Below are 20,213 nucleotides of genomic sequence, written 5' to 3' on the forward strand. Positions count from 1 at the left end.
AAAAAAGCAAGCACTCTCTTAAGAGGATTTTATCCTCTTTTTTGTTCAGACAGTCCCTACATTTCTTGAAGACCCAACATGTATGATATGCTCAGCATTTTCCGTTCTGGTTTTCAGATCTGATATATTGAATTTGAGATGGCCAGAAACCATGGCTGGACTTGACTTAAATACAAGTGATTTACAGCAGCACCCTGGTTAGAGGTCAGGTGTAATGTTTGGCCTTGTGGCAGGGTGGAGCTGACAGCTCACCAGCCCCAGTTTGTCCTCCCTTGTTCATCGTTGCTTCTCCTTCCCAGCCCCCAGCAGAAGTTACTGTCTTTTTTGCTCAGTGGCATGCTAGGGCACTCTGCTGCTCTTTTTCACTGGATCATCAGGACAGAGCTGACATGGGTGCAGAGCTGTGCGTGGCTGTGCGTGGCCATTTCACACTCCTCCTTGGCTGTAGGTTCAGTGCCAGCAGGAAGGAGGGAGCCACTGTGGGGACCTGAGGGTGTGTGTTGAGGGCAGGAAGATGGGCAGAGCCCAGCTGGTGTGGGTGCAGATTAGTTCAGCAACCGTGACAGGTCCCTTTCTGATGGTGTCAGCAGTGACGTCTGTTGATGGAGAGTCTTCCAAGTGAAAAAGCACCATGGTGTGCTAGCTATAAATACTAATTGGGGCACCAAAGAAGTGATAAATGCTCCACCCCTGGCAGTGTTCAAGGCCAGGCTGGAGAGAGTCTTGGGCTACCTGGTCTAGTGTGAGGTGTCCCTGCCCATGGCAAGGGCAGCTTGAACTAGATGATCTTAAGGTCCTTTCCAACCCTAACTATTCTATGATTCTATGACCAAACTTCCAGGATACCCTAAAACCTGTGTTCCCATTCACTTCGGGTACCTAATGCTGCTTTCAACAGCAGCAGAGGAGCTGCCTCAAATCTCCAAAAAAGCAGCCAAGCCCTCACTCCCGTCACTACTTGGATGGAGCTCCCCTGAGGCAGGCTCTGAAACCCATATGGAGCAGCAGGAGCTTGCCTTTGCTGTGTGCCACCATTCCAGCACTTTGCAGTAATTGTGGGAGCTGCAAGTGGCAGGCAGTCCTTTAAATTATTTGGTATTACCCTTAAGTACCCGATCAGTCAGGGCAATTCAGAGTTTGATGTCTAAGAGCTCTACACACCTGCAATTACTTAAATCCACAAAACTTCACCCGTAGGTATTCGCAGGCACAAAAATGTTGGCATAAAATTAGAGGCTATTTCCTAAAACCTGTGCCTAAATTTGATGATATACTGTATGAGGGGTTGTTATTTTGAAATGTATTTGCAGAAAGGAATTGAAAATCTCCAGGCATCCCATCTGTGTTTAAAGTAACAACAATAACAAAACTTTAAATTAGCATAGGAGATTTAAGACATTTCAGGAAAACATTGATTAAATCTGCCAATGAAATGAACGTGTTTGGCAAGTGACCTAATTAGTGTATACTTGGTTCTTTTTCACTGCACTGCTTACCACTAATTGCTGTTCTGCTGGTCTTCTCCTGACAAGTAAGAAAAAACAAGGATGAGGGATTTGTTGAGGAAATAGTGACATTCAGTTTTAATTCATTTGAACCTGCTGCCAAGCTTAATTATGGAACTGTGAAACTGAGGCCGGGAGGCCCCCAGCCATTTAGGTTATAGGAGACAGAGATGTTTAGTGTCTGCCAGTGTATTTGGGTAGCACTTACTGCAACTAGCTATAAACTTCTTGCTGATGCTTGGTTGTTTTCTTTCCCCCACTGGTACAAAAACACTGGGTTTATTCCTTAAATTGAATTGTTTAGCTCTAATGGCATCAGGCCAAAACAAAAATTGCAGGCATTTTATTTCTTAGAGGAAAAGTTTAACAATTAATCTAGATAGTCCCATCTTGAGTTTGTTCGTATGTGTGTTTGCATGTATAAACCAGTGATATGTCCTTCTACGAAAACCTCACCTTGGGGTCCTGGAATACTGTTGTAGCATTGGAGTGCCAAAGCCACCCTCAGTGTAAGTACACTTAAGCTGAGGGACTCACATTCATGATAAATTCAGTTCCCGTCTCTGGAAGCAGCAGGGGATAACAGAGCTTTCCCTCTTTGCATTTGGAGCTCTTAAAGGAAAAGGGCAGATGCTTCATGAAAAAAAAATGGGAAATAGTTTTGGTTTCCTGTGGTGGCGATGGATTCTTGTGAGCAGAGTCTGAAGGTCCTGGTTTAGAATCCAAGTGTGTTTTTCATGATGTTCTGCACAAAATCGGGAGGGGAGGGGGAGGGGGCAGTAAAACTCATTGACCAGAATGTTTATGAGGCAGTGCACACACAAAAAAAAGAAAGAGAGGGGAAAAAAAAAGCTGTGGAATTTTTGGGTAGCAGAGGGTGGGGCTGGTGGGGCTTGCACTTGTTTTTGAAAGAGCAGACAGATATGTAGACGTTTTCTTAGAGCAGCAGCATCCCACTGGCAGACCCTGGTCTGAATCCCTCCTGAGGGATGCTTCCAGCCAGCCTGCTGCCTTTTCCCAGAAGGATCCAAGGAACAGTTATCCAAGCCTGAGCAGCCAAACCCGCCCATGCTGCACCTGCCAGGGGCAGACAGAGCAGCCCAGCTCCGCTGGCGGCACAGAGTGGAGCCCAGCCTATACCTGCTCCAGCCACAGCCTGGGCGCCAGGGAAGAGCTCTTGGCACAGGGAGTTTGGGGATTCTATGGGAAAAGCTGGCAAGGGTTGTTCTGAAACCAAGCCTTAGCTTTTGCGGGGACTAAATCTACCCTGAAAAGTATATAAAATAAAAAAACAAAATCCCACAAACAGCCAAAAACAGAGACAAAAAAAGCCAGCACTACCATGTCAGTGCCTAAAACTCAACAAATTAAGTGAGATTATAAACAAATGAAATATGTTAGCGTAGGTCACCAACATAGGCTGTAAACATCGACATGGAAGAACATAAACTGTACAAAAAGGCAGCATGCCTGTTTTTCTGTTATAGCATTGTAGGGTTCTTGTAAGGATACTTGAATGCTGAAACAGCCTGGGAACTTGGATTCCATTGCAGCAGATTGATGTTCTTTGGACGGGTTTTCAGCCATGGAGTGATTTTGTCCTGATGTTCTGCATGTGGTGGAGGGATGTGTCGGGAGGGGGGAGCGCCAGAAAAAAACATTACATGGAATGAAAATGAACTTGAGAGAAGGAAGAAGAACAGTTTTAAAGTGAGACTGGGAGTAGTAGTACTAGAATGCATAATGGGCGGCTAAAGATGCAAGGTTTTTTGTCTCGAGACTCTCACTGGAACTCTGATATGGTTATATAGCTCCTTGTGCCCATTGAATAAATGTTTAGAAGATATTCATGGTTTTAGATATTATAAAACCATGAATATCTAGTTTTAACAGATACTTAACAGATAAATGTTAAAACACATTTTTTGATTAACATCTGGCCCGATGTTAACCTTCAGTAATTCACTATGTTAGATATACCTAATCCCTATAATACAGCACTGGAATATTTGTACACATTCTGGTTTATATTTATGAGCAATACTAACTTAGATGTGAATACTCACCATGCTGTCTGGAAAGTTGTATTAAAAATAATTTCCCTTCTATTACTGCATACATGAATCCTGCATTGTACACTGATGATAAATATAAAAATCCAACTCTATTACCTGCTTTTGATGTTGATATTAAAACTCATTTTTTTCACTTTTACCACCCAGTGGGCATGAAAATGTTGAGAAATAAAATGAAATTCAGTCTCCTGAGAAGAGCACCTTCCTAGCCTTAAAAGTAATTTGCTCTGTGTTTGATCCATGCCACCCCATGACTTCCAAAGGCATTTCAGGTTTCCATCTTTGCATCTCTGATTTCTTGTCAGGGTCTCCCGTCTAGGAAGGTGGAAGCTGCACTTAATTGTATCTCCTCTTTCCTCCCAGAAGCTTCTTTCCCAAAGGGCGAAGGCATTAGAGAAATCCAGAGAGGACTCTTGCTCTCTTGTAGCATGTTTGTTTGTTTGTTTGTTTGTCTCAAAGCAGCATCAGCTTCACTGCCACTCTACAGTGAACAGTAAGGTTGGATAGCATCCTGCAAACAAAATGCGATGCAGAACAAGTTGATTTAAAAATGGCATGCATGGTAGCAATCAAAAGGGAAAATCAAGTGGTGGAATTTGAGCAGATAAAACATCTCCTGCCTCTCCAAATTGACCAAACTGTAGCGCACTTCTTCATGATGGTGTTTATTAGCTCTGCTGTCCCAGTATACGGTTGTTCCAGGCTTTCCTTCAATATGTAGTAATGCCCTACTAAAAACTTTACCCGAAACAAAATGGACCCCCCCACAAACCAAAAAACAAACCCAGAAAACCGAACAGAACCGAGAAGAACAGAAAGATTCAGCTCTTGACTTTATCAAAATAGTGCTTTTCATACTTTTTAATTAAGTCAGCAGTTTCCTTAACAGTTTTGGCTGTTTCTTACTATTTTCCATTTTCTTAGAACTTTGCGAACAATATTTAAGACAAGAAGACAAAAAAGTGTACGTGCACAAAATCATTTTGTCATTGGACTAACCCCTGTTATCAAGTCATGCATACATACCACAATAATAATAAAGAGATGTTTATGACTTGAGGGGCAAGGTGATCAAAAGCACACACTCTTCTACCGGTTTTGGTGCAGAAAGGAGGGCAATAAGGCCTCCCAGGAGGAGGAAGAAAGTCTGGCAAAAGAAATAAAAATGGATACAGCAGAAAAGCATATCTGTGGTTGCCTCCTGTATGATGTGTATTGACCTAGTAAATGGAGATGTCTGCGAAGGAGCTGCTACGCTATAAATATACTTGTGCTAATATTATTAAAGCTTTCAGGCAGTTCAGTTTTGTGTGTATGGCTTCCCAGGGAGATGCCAAAGAGGTGGCCCCTGGCCACAACTTGTCTAAGCAGCACATGCCTACCTATGCTGTAATTGCTTAATAAGATTTAGGCTGGGTTTTTTCCTGGATGGATTGTGAAATACATGCAGCTGCCTAAATAGGTGCTTGGCAAGATTTTAAAATCTTTGTAACTCTATTGAAATCTTTATGTGGAAAGTGTCCCTGCTCATGGCAGGGAGTTGGAACTAGATGATCTTTAAGGTCCCTTCCAACCCAAACCATTCTTGATTCTAAGGCATTTGAATGCTGTTTGAAGATCAGAGATAGTTGAGTGCTGAAAAGTTGTGAAAAGTCCATTCTGTGTCCTCTTCATCCTCCTTTGTGTCTTTAAGAAAATAAAAATACTTCCAGAGTTGTTTGATACCTAGGAATGGCTTAACAGCACTGGTCTTGCTTGAGCATACTGGTCTGTCTGGTTAAAGGATGGAAAAAATGAGAGGGAAGAAGAGAAGATAGGAAATGACTGGCTGATTAATAAACTAATCCAAATACTGGGGTAGGAAAGCCACTTAAAAGCAGATAATTATGCCTTGCCAGTCCCTAAGATCAAACCTCACTAAGCTGCTGTTCAGATGATATCCTGAAGCAGTTGCTGGCACGGACGCGTCCCTTGTTTCAGCAGAGAGGGCAATGAGATGAAAGCGATGTGGTTTAACCAGGCTGTGACTTTATTATGTTACCATCTTCTAGAGCTCTCTGCAGTCACTTGTAGAGTGCGGGTTGCCATTTCTCCCTTAATTGCTTCCACCTGCTCTAAAATAGCACTCTCTGCCCCTACACAGATGGCCCCAGCCTACTGCAGAGACCTGCTACCTTCCTCTTCCTAAGCTGAATCCTCATATGAGTCAAAGGACAGGGAAAGGGTGGTGTTTTATCATGAAACCAGCCATTGCAGGCTGTAGCTTGGTATCACATGGAGGCCATACTGCTGCCTCCTTGCATGGAGGAGATGGGGCAGGACTCCACAGCCCCAGGACAAACAAAGAGCCGCCTTCTGTCCCCCTCTTCTGTGTATCTTCCTGCACTTTGAAGCTTCAGGTCATTGCACTTCTTTAAACACCACTAAGTTCAGGAGGAAAGGTGTGAGAAATAGAGGTGTGATGTTTGCTGGTGGTGGCAGTGCTACTGGAAGACTATGAGACAATGTGAGAGAATGGAAAGGATTGCCTTCCTTATAAAACCAGCATCTTTATGTATGCAAATGCACATGGATGGTAATGAAAATGTCTGTTTGTCTGTTTATCTTTCAGGTTACGGGTTTGTAGATTTTGACAGTCCGGCAGCAGCACAGAAAGCAGTAGCATCTCTGAAAGCAAATGGCGTGCAGGCGCAGATGGCAAAGGTAAGAGTAACCGTGTTATTGAAGGATTATCTGAATTAAAATTGGGTTTGCTCCTATTTTTCTTAAGGTCTTGGTCACTTTTTCCAATGTTATTTTTTTTTGTCCTTTGGCTCCAGTGCCTTAGTCAGACTATGGCTTGCCTGTGTTCTTGAGAGGTGTGTCTTGTATGATGGGTTCTTCCCTGATATGCTCTGTCTCCCCCTCTTTCTGGAGAGGGTTGTAAGATGGAGAGTGCTGGAGTTGCAGAGTGGTTGGAAATGCATTTGTGCTGACTGCAGTGTGAAAAAGTTGCCTTTTCTTCACCTCGGAGTTGTCTTCATTTGGTTCCTTTGCCTGGGAATAGTTATTCTTCTCTGGTGTGCCTGGTGGGCTTCTCTGAAGGAGGAAATTTTTGTTTGGTCTGTGTCAGTTTGGCTTCTTCTGTCTTTTTATTTTGTGGATGTAAATGGAAGTGTAGTAAGTTGCTGAATGAATATTTGCTGCAGATTGTCTGGAGGTGACTGGCACCTGTTGTCCAGAGAGGCTGCAGGAGCCATGCTGTATATCTGTAGGAAGCACAGTGAGCACAGATACTCTGGTCCTGGAACTGTCCTTTGTCCCCAAGCAAAGGGGTGGATGAAGGGAATGGGGGTTAATAGCAGTAGCCACCGTGTGCTCTAGCTGTTACCTCTCTGAAGGCATAATCAGGAGCCTTTTCTAGACTGTGTCAGTCAGCAAAAATAGCTGTTGTTTTGTACTTCAAAAATGCCTTGTCCTAGAATCACAAAAAGCCCTTAATACTGCTTGATTTAGTCTCTGCGAAGATGGTGCCGGCCTAGAATCTCAAACAGTGAAAACAAACAGGTAATTACAAAAACAGAGGCAAATCAACTAATAAACCATCACCGCATTTGAAGTTTCCTATTTATAGTAGCATTGGTGATTTAAAACCTTTGTTTCTCAACATTAGCCTACTAAATATATTTTTTGTTAGGGTTTTTTTGGTTTGTTTTTAAAAATCCTTTGTGGTAAATGAAGTTCTGCTTTCTATTGAATTCACTCACGGTGCCTTAAAGTAACTGGATGTCATCCATGTATTTCTGTTTAACCATACCACAGAAGGCAAGCTATGCTGTTTTATTGGCTCTTAGTTTTTATTGACATATGGCAATAAAAATATTTGCTTCAAATGGGTAAAAGATGGCAAACTGAAGAATGTGAACACCTACTAAGGACTATATTTCATTTCTCAGATATACTGCCTCTCCTTGTTAAAATAGAGGCAATTTGACACATTAGTCAAGCTGTGAAAAAGAAACAAAAGACAGGAGATATGTTTTGGCCTATTGGTTAGTATCAGCCATTTTTGGGGAGGAGTAAATCTTTAAGTATATTAATCTGTAAAGCTGTAGATTTAAAATCCGACATTTAAAGATAGGATTGAAAGATAAATCTGTATTTCGTATTCTCCTGATTCAGAACAAGGAACAATTTCGGCTCTTGCATGTGTGGAAATATCAAAACAATGTGACTTAGAATACTGTGTTTTGGATTGTCAAGTATTCTGGGGGGAAAAGCAGAGTCTGACACTTTCAGAGTGGGAAGAGCTGTACCAGCCGCTGAGGTTTGTTTTCTGGGGGATCTGTGGTGGGAGAATTTCTTTTGCCCTGCATGATTTTGTGGCAGCTGGTGTGTACACATTTGTTTGCATAAGGCTGACTCTATTTTTGTTATTTAGCCATGGTGCCTGGAATCCCAGATAGGTTCTTTTTAGTGCATTTGATAGTTCAAGATAAATATACAACCGACTTTTCCTATCTTTAAAAAAAGTACAAGTATTTAGAAAAATGGGGATTCAAAGGAAATTGAGACGACTCTACACAAAGTACTTCACATTGCTGAGAAGGCAGGAGCCTGGGAACACAAATCTATCTGGAGAAGCATGTTAGTTCCTGCGCATGGTGAAAGCCAAATTGCATAACAAGACTGAAAGACAATGTTACCTGCCAGTGTCTGAATTAACAGTGAGGGCTCAGAAGAGGTTTAAAGAAAGAGGCAGAAGAAGAATTTAGCCTCCACTTTTGGAAGTTTATCTAGAGTAGTTTTGTTTCAAGAATTGCTATAGTGGTGACTAGCAAATGAAATCAAAGAAAAAAGACGTAAGTGTGAAAAAACAACCTAAACCTTTTTATGCCATACCTTTAAACAGTACAGTCAGTGTCCTGTATCTTTTCTTCTGCATTGGAAAGCAGTGGAGCTGCCTTGCGCAGAAGCCCAGGAGAAGACTGCAACCTGTGTTCAGCGAATGTCAAAAGCCTCAGTCCAGTCATGGATGCTTTTCAATAAAGGTGAAAGAGGCATCAGCCAGCTTTTGCTATGCTTTGGCCTTCTCCAGTAGTGAGAGAAGGTATGCTGAAGTGTCACTATAGCCTGTGATGTTTTCCTGGAGAGAACTCTTGCTCGGAAAAAGAAGTTCTTTATAAGTTTTAACACAATATAATTTTTCTCATAGAAATCCAGGAATCTTTGAAAAACGAAAAGCAGACCTGAACCCCCACCCATGTTGGCTAGCAGAAGTATCTTGTGGATACTTGAGTAAAATAAACTCATTTTCTCGATGCTTAAATACAGCCACCTCCCTCATTTTTATAGCATTTGGACACCCTTTTGGCTGATTTTATCTGAGAGTGCTGCTTCTGGAAGAAGGTTAAACTCTGGTGGATTTATGCTCCAAGTCCCATCACTGTTGGAAAACTTGTTCTGTCGAGGCTAATATACCCCATAATGCTATGCAGGGAAAACCATCATTAAATGTACTTGAATCTCTCTTTTTGTTCTGGTCTAAAGTAGTCAGGAGAGGATTCAGCTGAGGGAGAACAGCAGTGTTATGCCTGCAGAGGTAGTGGTGGCAGCTGGAAAGTGAGGTTTCCTGGGCCCATGGACCACTTGGTGTAACAAGTTGTTGGTGTCTCACCCACCTGAGATCTGTGTGAGACTCTTGTACACACATATGTTGTCGCCTCTCTCCTTTCTTTCTCATTTGCCTCTCTCATTTCCTTCACACATGCACCCAAAGCAGTAGTTTTGACTACTGCCACTCTCCTATGCCCAGTGAAGTTCACCTCAGTTGTCTATAATTTTCAAAAGTGATTGTTAATAATTTCATTTGCTGAGAAGAATTAATGCTATGGAGCTGCTGAAATGATAGTTTCTCAGCTGGCTACCTCTAGTGTGTGCGTCCTGCTTGCCTTTGGAAATCACTCAGACATGCAGATTCATTTGTATGTATGTTGTGTCTGCTTCTCCAGGGTCTGTAGGGTCCAGGTGGGTTTTTTTGTTTTGTTTTCCTACTGAAAATGGCAAAACTGATATGTCACTGAATAATCTCACAATTGATTTGTCTCTTTGTGCTAGGGACTACACAAACACAACATAGAAAAGTCAATGCTTATGTGCATGGTTCATATATCAGTTTTGTTTTTTCCATCTGCTCCTTCCCTGCATTTTCTAGAAAATGTTATAGACAGAACATGGAAAATTAATAAGGAAGTTTTATTAATATGGGAGTTGGCTCGGAGAAGTAGGCAAAGAAGCTAGTACACATGAAAAACCTATCGGTGCTGTAATAAAACCTGTAGCCACATCTATTATTGGGATTTTCAATAGTCCTTCACCCAGAATTACATATTCAGGAGGAGACTTCTTAATCTGCTTTGTAGATAAGCTTTTAATGATGCCAGTGAGTCTAAATCACCTGAAGAATCAAGTCTAGGTAAATCAGATATCTGTAGTTGTGTTAGCCTGAAGTTGGTGGACTGCACAATCAGTTTATACCTTCATGGACATTTTGTGGTCCTCTTTCATTTTCAGTTCTAGTCTGCTGTAAGATTGCATAAAGTGGAGGTTCGGGCAATGATAGGTACTTGCAGAGAGTATTTAGTATCTTCTTTAGTATCTAGCAGCCCATCTAGAGCATTGAAATGAACACATTCATAAATGTGTTTTCAATCCTGCTGTTTTTCCAGGTGCGTCTATAAGTACTGAAAGATGTATTTGCTGAAGGATGTCTTCTCTTGGTTTTTCTTTTGTATGTATAATGCATTCAGACATCTTCAGCAACTGTGTGGACATTGAAGAAATATTTTATTAGTGTTGGCAGTTGTCTGAGACCAAGGAACATCTCTCAACAGCTCTGCTACAGTAATTGCCATCAAGAGGGTATAGTAAGGAGCTGCTTCTGAAAAAAGACTGTGCTGATAGGTTCTGATGTGTTTTGCTTGACAAAGGAATTATAGAATGTGATTTTGTTTCTTGTGTCATACTCTTCCATCTCTCCATCATGCAGAAGCTTAAATACAGGCAGTAACCACCATCTACATGAAACATAAAAGGGAGCTGTTTCCTATGGAACAGAACCAGGCATAAGAACTTTTGAAGAGGAACAGAGAGTTGGTTGCTGTATAGTTAAATCCACAGGTTTTTCTCAAAGGACTAAGGAAGAGGAAATCCCACAGAAGAATCTTATTTGTTTTCCAGGCTATTGTGTAGGTTTCAAGAATTGCTCTGGTATGAGTCAGCTGACCAACTAAAATCAGTCCATTCTGCCTGCTCATTTTTCAGCTTCATTTTCTCTTAAAATTCTATCCCTTTTATTCTTATTATTTTATTCTTATTATGTCATATACCAATACTCCAAAGGGCTGTTCCTTAAAATGGGAACTGTAGAAAACAGAAAGACTTTCCAGTAAAAGCTCTTCTGAATATTTTTTTTAATCTATATTTTTAATGGAAAGTTTTGATTCTCTGTATTTGGCAGTTTAAAAATTCATTAAAATATTTAATAAAAGTCCTCTCCTTACAAAATGTGAAATATGGCCTATACACTGAACATCTGATACACTGAACCCCACAAGTGGTTTCTTAATTTATGATTGAAGTGTCTGCAAAATTTAGCTAACCAAACTGCAGGATACTGCTTGTTTCATTTTTGGACAATATTTGTGGATCGCAGCCTACTGAGTCAACTTTCCTCCTGATACCAAAGCAGGATGCTAGGGCTTTTAAACACTGAAACTGTCAGGCTTTGGTTTAATTTCATTCTGTAATTATCAGATATCATCCCCCTCCCCCTCTTTCCCCTTCACACACATACGCAGTGCAAACTGTTCTGTAAAGTCAAATATTTGTATAGGCTAGTTCTAAAAGATATTCTTGGTGTTAGAGCAGGAGCTGGTGGCTCTGGAAGCCCCGGCATACTCAGCAGTGTAGGAGAAGATGAGAACTGTGCTGTGCTAATGCTGGCCACTTTCCACGTTGTTTCCAAATGAATTGCACAGCCAGGCGTGGGCTGCTGCTTCACCAGTTGCCAGAGATGTTTGGCACAACTGCGTGTATGTGTGTGGAGCACCCTTGCACTAAATGTTCTTCTTATCTTTCCAAACCGTTAAGTATCTCTCCCTGCATTTGTGCACAGTACATACTGACTGACCAGTACTGACCTGAATCTGTAAGAATCCTGGCTTAAATGATAATGAAAAATTATAGCTGCAAAGAAGTGAAAGGTGGCTCGGCTTAGATTTGGAAATTATGGGTGTCAGTATCTCTCTCCTTTGATTTCTTTTCCCAAGTTAACCATGCCAGAGGAGTCCTGCAGAAGCAATAAACACAAGCCCCAAGTTTCATATAGTGCCACTTATCAAAGCCATGCTCTCTTCATCCTCTGTCACCTGCTTACTGTGTTGCTGTTTGGCATAAACTATCTTTCACTCTTATAATATGGAATCATAGTTTACCAGCTAGAGCTGGCCCTGAAGTGCAGATTTTGTAAATATAGGATATTTTTCTGTTCCTTAAAGGATAATGATTGATGAAGTAAAAGCGTTGAGGAGAAGCTAAATCTTTTGTTTGTGTCCAATTTTATCATAAAATATCTTAGGAAGATGTGCCTTTCCAAACCTGGAAGTTTTTTCCAGATGAAATGCTGTCTAAATTTAGGATTCAAATCACAGATGTGCTGTAGCAAAGTGCTAACTTTACATTTCAGAAAATCTGCAGGAGCAGATGACTGTCTTTTGAGAGTCCTAGACAATCAAGACTAAAGCAAAGAGCAGCTTTCTAAAAACAGTGATGGATTGGGGTGATAGCAAAGATACATGACATTAATGGAAGGGCTTCATAGTGTCATCTGGAAAGTTTCATGCTTCTACCTGAGAGCTATATGGTAGCCTGTGTGAATTGAGCTTAATGATCCTGTTCCTGCTTTTAGATGTACACTGACAAGCCAGAAGAACATCATGTGATCCTGGGGATAATAAAATACAACTGCTTTTTTACACTTGCGTGTAACGCTCCTAAAATCATGTATGTCAGTATGAAAGGGGGTGTACATCAGCAGTGCTTGTACCACACCTGCCAAATTTATACACAAACATTTCTTTGGGGGTTTTCAGAAGTGCTTAACTTAGCATAATTCTACTCTCTGAAAGTGAATGGGACTTTGCTGTTGGTTAATGGAGAGGAATTAGGTCAGTGCTGTGTTCTTTTGTTCCCAAAAATCTTAGCTCAGCACCTTTCTTAGCCACTAAGTTAGGTTAGAAAATCTTACAGCACATACAATCATGTTTATTCTCTAGCTATCACCTCAAATAGGCCTTGCCATGGTTTTTTACTTCTCTTTTCAAGTGCTGTGTTAGTTTCTAGAATGACTTGGGTTTGTTCATACTGTAACTTCATCTAAGATTAAAACATTCCTCTGCCTTTGAAAATTGCAATGTAAATAATCAGTAAATATATCCACCTCCATGCTGCTAATCCTCTGCACCGCAGAACAGTTGCTGGTAAGTGAAAGATGTAGCCAACTTTTAGAGAATTTTTGGAGAATAGTGGAATTACTGGGTTCTTTTCAGGTTACAAACTTCAGCCAAACAAGAATTGGCCTTTTTTCGTAAATACACATTGTTCTTGACTTTCCTCTGACTTGGAACACATTTGAATTGGTAATAATACAGCTGAAATCCACAGAGCTTTGGCAATTTAAGCCAAAGAGAAGAATGGGGCTCCCTATCTTTAGCACTCACATAGCCATACATCTTGGAAGCTCTTACGCACTCTTTGCAAATCCTTTATGCTTGCAGAAGAGGAAATCTGAGTCCTGCAAATGAGTTAAACACTGGAGTCAGATTAATTCTTTTTTTTCCTCCATACTCAGGAAACTCCAAACGCCCCACGAAGGAGTTAGCTGACCACAGCTATGCAGCTTGGGAAGCTGCAGCTCAGACTGAGAGAAACTATGTTCTCAATTCAGTAAGCACATCTTTACTCACCAGGAAAAACCCAGGGCGCTCTGAAATGATCAAAACCCTGTGGTTTTAGAAAATATTACTGTGGTAGAAAATGGACGTAGCCTTTCTTTCAGGGACATACCATTTAATCATGTTCTCCTGTAGCTCAGCATGAGGATGATGCTTTTGTAAGGTGAGAAACAAAAAAATCATTGTATCTAGCATGCTTCCTCAGAAGGAGAGGAGATGATTCACATGACCACCAGCAGGAGGATATATGCATGCTTTAAGAGGTAAAACCACTTAGTCTGAATTGAGACACACGTTCAACAAAGCGATGTGATTTGTATGAAAATCAGGCCACTTTCAGGTTATTCTGTTTGATTTGGAAAGCAGGTGTGCAAACTTCAGTAGCATTTCATCTGAGTAGATGCAACTGCCAGAGTAACAGCTCATCAGTCTGGAAATACACAGGTGCATAATCTGACAGCAAACACAAATCTACTAGTAATATGCATAGATATTCCCTGTGCATATATGCATCCCTTTCTGAATATCTGAATGTTACTGTATTAGTAAATACTCTGCTTGTTGTTTCCTTATTAATGAATGTCTCCCATTTAACCGACGTGTCTGAGTGGTTTGGCTGTAATCTAAATAAATTTAGGTTTCGATTCAATTTTGTTCACTAATGAATGAGAATTTTTGTTGCTGGAAAAAATACCCCTCTATTTTTCCATTGTATAAAATTATCAGATTAGGCTCTGCAAAAAAACTGAGTCATGATGGCAGCTTATTGAATTTTTTAGTCTTTGGACTTCCCATGTATGTATTTTTGCTCAGAAAGGGGGGTAATAATGATATGAAGGGTTGAATTCTATTTGCAATCATGTTAGACTAACTTTGATGTGATCAAAATAAATGCAAGTGATAGAAGAACGTAAAACTGGCAGTATCAGGCCAGAACAAAGGTCCCCTGACATCAGATTCTGTTTCTGATAGTGTGCCATAGCAGTTGCCTACACAGGACTACAAGAACCAGACAAGCATCTCAAGATACTTCCCCAGAGTACTCTCAAGACTCCAGTAATTTGCAATTTGGGTTTTCCTGAGTTTGTATTGATTAGCCTTCTGCAGAACTGCCTCCCCACCCCCAAATAAAGAACTTACCCTACCTTTTCTGCATTTAAAATTTTGGCAGCACAGCATCCAGTCATAAGAAATTCTTCTTTTGATTCCTCAAAAATCCTAAACAGAGGTATGTCCCGGGGACCTGTGGGAGGTTTACATCTACCAAAAATACCCCCTACAATTCAGTAATGGGAGGTACAGGTACAACAGTTATTTCCTGTGCTACTTGCCATCTCGAATACCATGGAGAACAATAAAGACTTTGATGACAGCAGCTGTAAATGCATTTTTGTAGTTGGAAAAGTTGGACCTCCCCTGAGTGAACACAGAATTAGAATGTATATAGTATCTGATAGAAGGTATATATTTCTCATGTTAGAATGGACATAACTATGCTTATCTGTGTGACATTAAGTAACAAAGCAGGGCGTGTTCAACAGTTACCATTTCTCAGTATGCAATGTTGATATTTTTATCAAGATGCCAAAAGAAAATAGCTAAGAAAGGGAGTATAAGATATTTCATTTATAACGTTAGAAAGTTGAAGTTGGGATAGTTGAGGCTTTGTGCTGGAAAACTTGACTTCGAATTCCTCAGAACAAGTGGACACATCTTTCTAAGATCTGTCACTAAAGTCTGTCTTAGATGTCATTTCTTCATGCAGTTAAATCATTCTTGGTTCTTAAATGCAGCTGATAAACAGGTAAAGAGAAGGTGCTTTGAAGAAACGCTTCTCCATCTTCAAAGGTATCTTTGCCACTTTACTATCCCATTTAGTTAATACAAGATGCTGTTTAAGTGCAGTATCACAGTTCTTTCTCTCTGTATATGAACATATGGGGTTTAGTACGTGCACGCATAGTTGTATGTAAGTATTCGGGTACTGTATATAAACAAATGTATGCATGCATTAATACATGATCATTTAGGAATATTCCTGAGAAAATTCTGTAATATAACACAATTCTCCTGAGTAACATAAAGTATTACAGTGATGCTTTTATAGTATGTACTGTTGGAGTGTGACTATTTACTAGTAATTCTTTAAGCACTGGGAATAAAATGCTGTGTGTTTTTTTAGGAATGTGCTGTAGAAATAGAAAGGAAAATGGGGGTAAATTAAATCTTGGTCACATTCAGCCAGTATTTTTCCATCTGTCAGCAAAAACTGGCAAAAACCAAAACAACAACAAAATTGTAAAGTCTGAGATGAGATTTAGTGATTTACTGTCTGCTTTAGCTGTGCCTATGGCTTGAAGTAGAGCTACTCAGCCCCAGGGTTTCCCAGATATTTCCATAACTTGTTTGTCCATTTTGCATAAAAGGTTATGATCCCACTGTGTATCTAAACATTTTCCTTGTCACCTACTCCAATTATAGCTTGTTATGGAAAACCAGGAGTATCATTTATACGGCTGTGTTGCTTTATTGTAGCAATACAGCATAAAGCAGCATGTGGAGTCAGTGACGGGAGGGTTTTGCATCGTCTTAGCTTCCAAAAAATCCTTTCTCTTGCTTAAAAACTGTTCAGCAGTGAAAGGTCACCACTGCTAACAGCATGACCTAATTTATGTCAGACTGCCTTGTTACTGTACAGCACATTTCACATGGTAAAATCATGGGTTTGGTAAAGGTGCTAGAACTGATCCAAATGAGGTGGAAATCCGGCTGTAATGGGGCCACAGGGGTCTCACTGCCTTGCCCTCTCTCCTGAGGCTACTGGGCCTATGCAAATGGAAATATTTCCCTTTCAGAATAAAAATTTCATTAGCTGAAATATGTAATGGCTCTCTTTTGTATGATCAGTCTTCTAATTCTTCTTGAACTCAGGCTTTCTATGTTAAAAAGGAGTGTTGGATGCAGACTATGCTTTGTTTTGCTTGAAGTTCAAATGCTATTTTGAATGCTATCAAGCTAGTTGCTTGCTATTCACTTCTCTTGAGTATATACATAATTTCCAGATTGGCTTACAGGAGTACGTTGAAGAGGCTGAACATTTTATGTCAGTCAGCAATTAGATTAGTTATAAGGGTACCTCTGCTCTCCTGTAAGTGACTACTGTACTGTCTGTCTTTGATCGCAAAATGTCTGGGAAGCCTGGTGCAGGCTTATCTAAAGGACATGGTCTGACAAAGTAGCAACTTAGGCACTTTACTCCTGGGAGCATCATCTAGTACCTTATCCTTTATACTGGATTTTACTAAAGGTTTCTCCATTTCTTTGATGAGAGGTCTTTTAAATTTGTAATAGCTGAGACCTGAAACACTTTATACTGTGACGAAAACCTCTCACAGAACACAGCTCTCTGAAGTCACTTGGTCTTAACGGTCCATAGATCAGATCAGGCATTGAATGATATCCGTAAATACTATGTATTACCTGTTTACTGGTATTTCTTTGACAACCCCTTATGTGTGTTAGCCTTTCACTTCGTATTTTGGAAATTTTGCCTTCACAAATGTCTTCCCTCCTGTAACATCCACCTTTGTTTCCCATGTGAGTGCAGTCCTTTCACTTCAGTCTTTCCACCTCTGTCAATCCACATGAAGCATTTCTAAAGCAGAATGATACCCTATTTGCATCCTTCCTTTTGCTATTGTAAACGTACCACGTTCTTTTCAGTATGTTACTGCACACTGTTTTTCAGAGAGGGCCTTTGCAGTGCTGTAGTACCATCTCTCAGTTGGGCAGTGCCTTGCCTGATATGTATATTTTACTACATTTAAGTCAGTCAATGAGCACCCTGGTGTTTGCAGCAGAAACTTCTATTTTTAGCAAGTGTATAAGCAGCATTATTTTGCATGTTGAATTGAAAGTTTCATTTGAGTCCTCAAGTTAAATCTCTGAATGCTTTACCAGGTCTAGAGGCAAACGCAGATGTTAGGTTTTAAAAATGCAGGTTTTAAAAATGCAGGTTTTAAAGTGACCCTCCAACTGTTCGCAAATGTTCACAGCTGAAAGTTCTGTTCTTCGGTTTGTCTTTAATGATTATATCAACTGGTTTGCTGTTGTTAAACACCATAAATAAGACAGCTCAGTATCCTGAGTTGTGCTAAGAAAGTCTTGTCTTTTGTCCTGGAGCTTAATTTCTTGCTGCTTATAATTCCACAAATATAGTAAGTTAAACATATTTAGAATGTAAGTTAAATACATGTTTTTCTAAGCTTTAAATGCTTTCTAAGAGGTAGAAATGAGAAAATGCCAGTTAAGGGTAGATGAATTCCTAACATTAAATCTTGGTATTTTTGCTGTGAGGAACATCTACTTCAATCATGGTAACAGCTCACATGCTTTGGGAAATGAGGATTTGGTTCCATGGGTTTGGAAGGGTTTTATTACCTTTAAGGTTATTTTTTAAAATAAAGAACACCAATGACTTTTTATTATCCATGCAGATATTTCACCGCTAAAAGTTCTAACATGAAGATAGAACAGTGTGAAATACAGGCCTGAGTTATAGATGGGTATTTTACTACTTCTTTCATGGTTTTGTTTGGTTTTGATTTTTTTTTTGTTAGAATTACTGTTCACATAAATATTATGTAGAGAAAAACCTTGAGGCATGCAAAACCTATCTGCTGAGAGAATGATCTACCCTGTTCAAATTGGCACTCTTGAGAGATACTTGTGTCTAATATTTGTGTTAGATGACTATGAAATCTTGCTGTCCCAATACAAATATCCAGATGACAGATATGTGTACAAATATGTTTCGGGGAATCAAGTTCAGTTGTTTTAAGACAAAACTCATTTTTTGCGAGTAAGAACTCAAATGCAGAAGTTTGGACGATTCAGATGACCCTCAGCCTTTGTACTGCCACTTCTAATCACATTTAAAAGCAAAATTGCTCAGAATTACGTAGCAACGATTTGTGGTTCTGAAGTTTGACGGATTAGAACACAGACCTATAGTTTGGACACAAAGTTAACAGGTGAATTCACTGTACAATACAGGAATACAAAGAGTCTTCTGTTAGGAAGATGTACTGGATTATTTCAACATTTTGTTATTCTACATCCTCTAGGTGATATTCCACCCATGTAAAATGCTTTGATGCCTCATCTCATTGTCTTCTTTTGGAGCAGAAATGGAATATATTGGAGTTTTTTAATCAGCAAATGATCTCTGTTGATCTTTTCAGTTTAATTAACCACCCTCACTTAACATATTGTTTAAAAGTAAAAAAAAACCCAGCCCAAACCCTAAACAACAACATTTTTTTCTTTAAAAGCTAACAATGAACATTGGGTTTGTATAGACCATGCTTTTGATTTTCACCCTTAGTGGTGTGGTGCAAGATTTTAACCTGGAAGATTCAGGAATGAGGAGTCAGATTTGCTTTTAAAACTCAAGTTACAGCTAAAAGAAGCTATCCTTATTAAGTCATTCCACAGAAGTCTTGTGTCCATCAGTGGGGGCCCTGCATGCCTACCTACTGTGTTTAATTTTAAGCCCAAAGGCAAAGCTGAGGTAATGGAATCATGCCCAGAGGTCAGCTTGGCCCATCAAGCTGGAACCAGGATCTAGAGTCTATCCTTCTGGGCACCTTTCAAATTACCAGCCACAGCCCGTGATGTGCACTTTGGCCTGCTGAATCCACAAACTGCCTTCCCCCTCACGAATCTGAAGAGCTGAAAGGAAGTGCAACTAAGGCATGTTGGGACCTAAATCGTAGGTAATGTTCAGCAGTTTCTTCAAGAACCACATTTGAAAGAGGATCCCATCTGATTTGTATAAGCAGTGCACATTTAGGCAAATATTTCATGTGTTTTAAGCCATCTGAAAGTCTACAAAACCAGTCTTAACGAAGTAGAAACCCCCAATTAATCTGCTTGCTAATTAGAGGCCAATTAGAGGCCAATAGCTTCTTACAGAAGCAGAATTTGAAAAAGAAGCATTGTTAACCAATGCTGGCTGCCCAGAACCCTGTCAGACCATTACAGTTTGCTAAGTCCTGTGTTTTTCAAGCTGGAACAGTGGAATCAAGAGCGTTACTAACTTTTACCACTCACTTTAAGTGTAAAGATTTTGTTTCTAGATGGTAAATGACTGATCAGATCAGGGCCTAACTGTGAAAAACTGTAAAGATTCTGACATACTAACAAATTATTTCAAAGTAATAAATTGGTGATTCATTCTTCCTTCGCTGAAGGATAAACTACCTCAAATTGCTGCATGTATTTTTGGAGAAAAAATATGCATGTAGATGGTTTCTGAAAAGTGGCTGTTGGCAATAAGCTATTCTCGAGCTAAAGTCCTGCAACATGCACAGGTTTAATTTTGCTAACCTGTGACAAGTAGGCCACATCCTGGCTGAATGCTGTGAACTAGTAAATTAGTAATTTAGTAAATAAGTTATTTAGATTAAAAGGGTTGCATTAATTTAATAAACTGTTTTTCTGTTTTCTTTCATTACTTGAGTACCAACTCTATGCACAGCTCTGTAGATGGTACAAATTAAAATCCAGTGCTTGTAGTGAATGAAATACCATTGGAGAAAATACTGAGGGTCCTTGACCAGAAGTTGATTTCAGACATC

General features: G+C 39.9%; 1 protein-coding gene across 15 annotated transcripts in view; it reads left to right on the forward strand.

The window, feature by feature from the left end:
* Positions 1-20,213, forward strand: part of RBMS3 (RNA binding motif single stranded interacting protein 3) — a 721,711-nt gene that overhangs the window by 449,255 nt on the left and 252,243 nt on the right. For all 15 annotated transcript variants that reach the window (XM_065666137.1, XM_065666135.1, XM_065666138.1 and 12 more), the window contains one exon: positions 6,192-6,283. In XM_065666137.1, coding sequence (XP_065522209.1) covers positions 6,192-6,283 — 92 coding nt within the window. The remainder of the gene's footprint in view (positions 1-6,191; positions 6,284-20,213) is intronic.

The sequence above is a fragment of the Lathamus discolor genome, chromosome 2 (assembly GCF_037157495.1).
Source record: "Lathamus discolor isolate bLatDis1 chromosome 2, bLatDis1.hap1, whole genome shotgun sequence".
Classification (NCBI taxonomy): domain Eukaryota; kingdom Metazoa; phylum Chordata; class Aves; order Psittaciformes; family Psittacidae; genus Lathamus; species Lathamus discolor.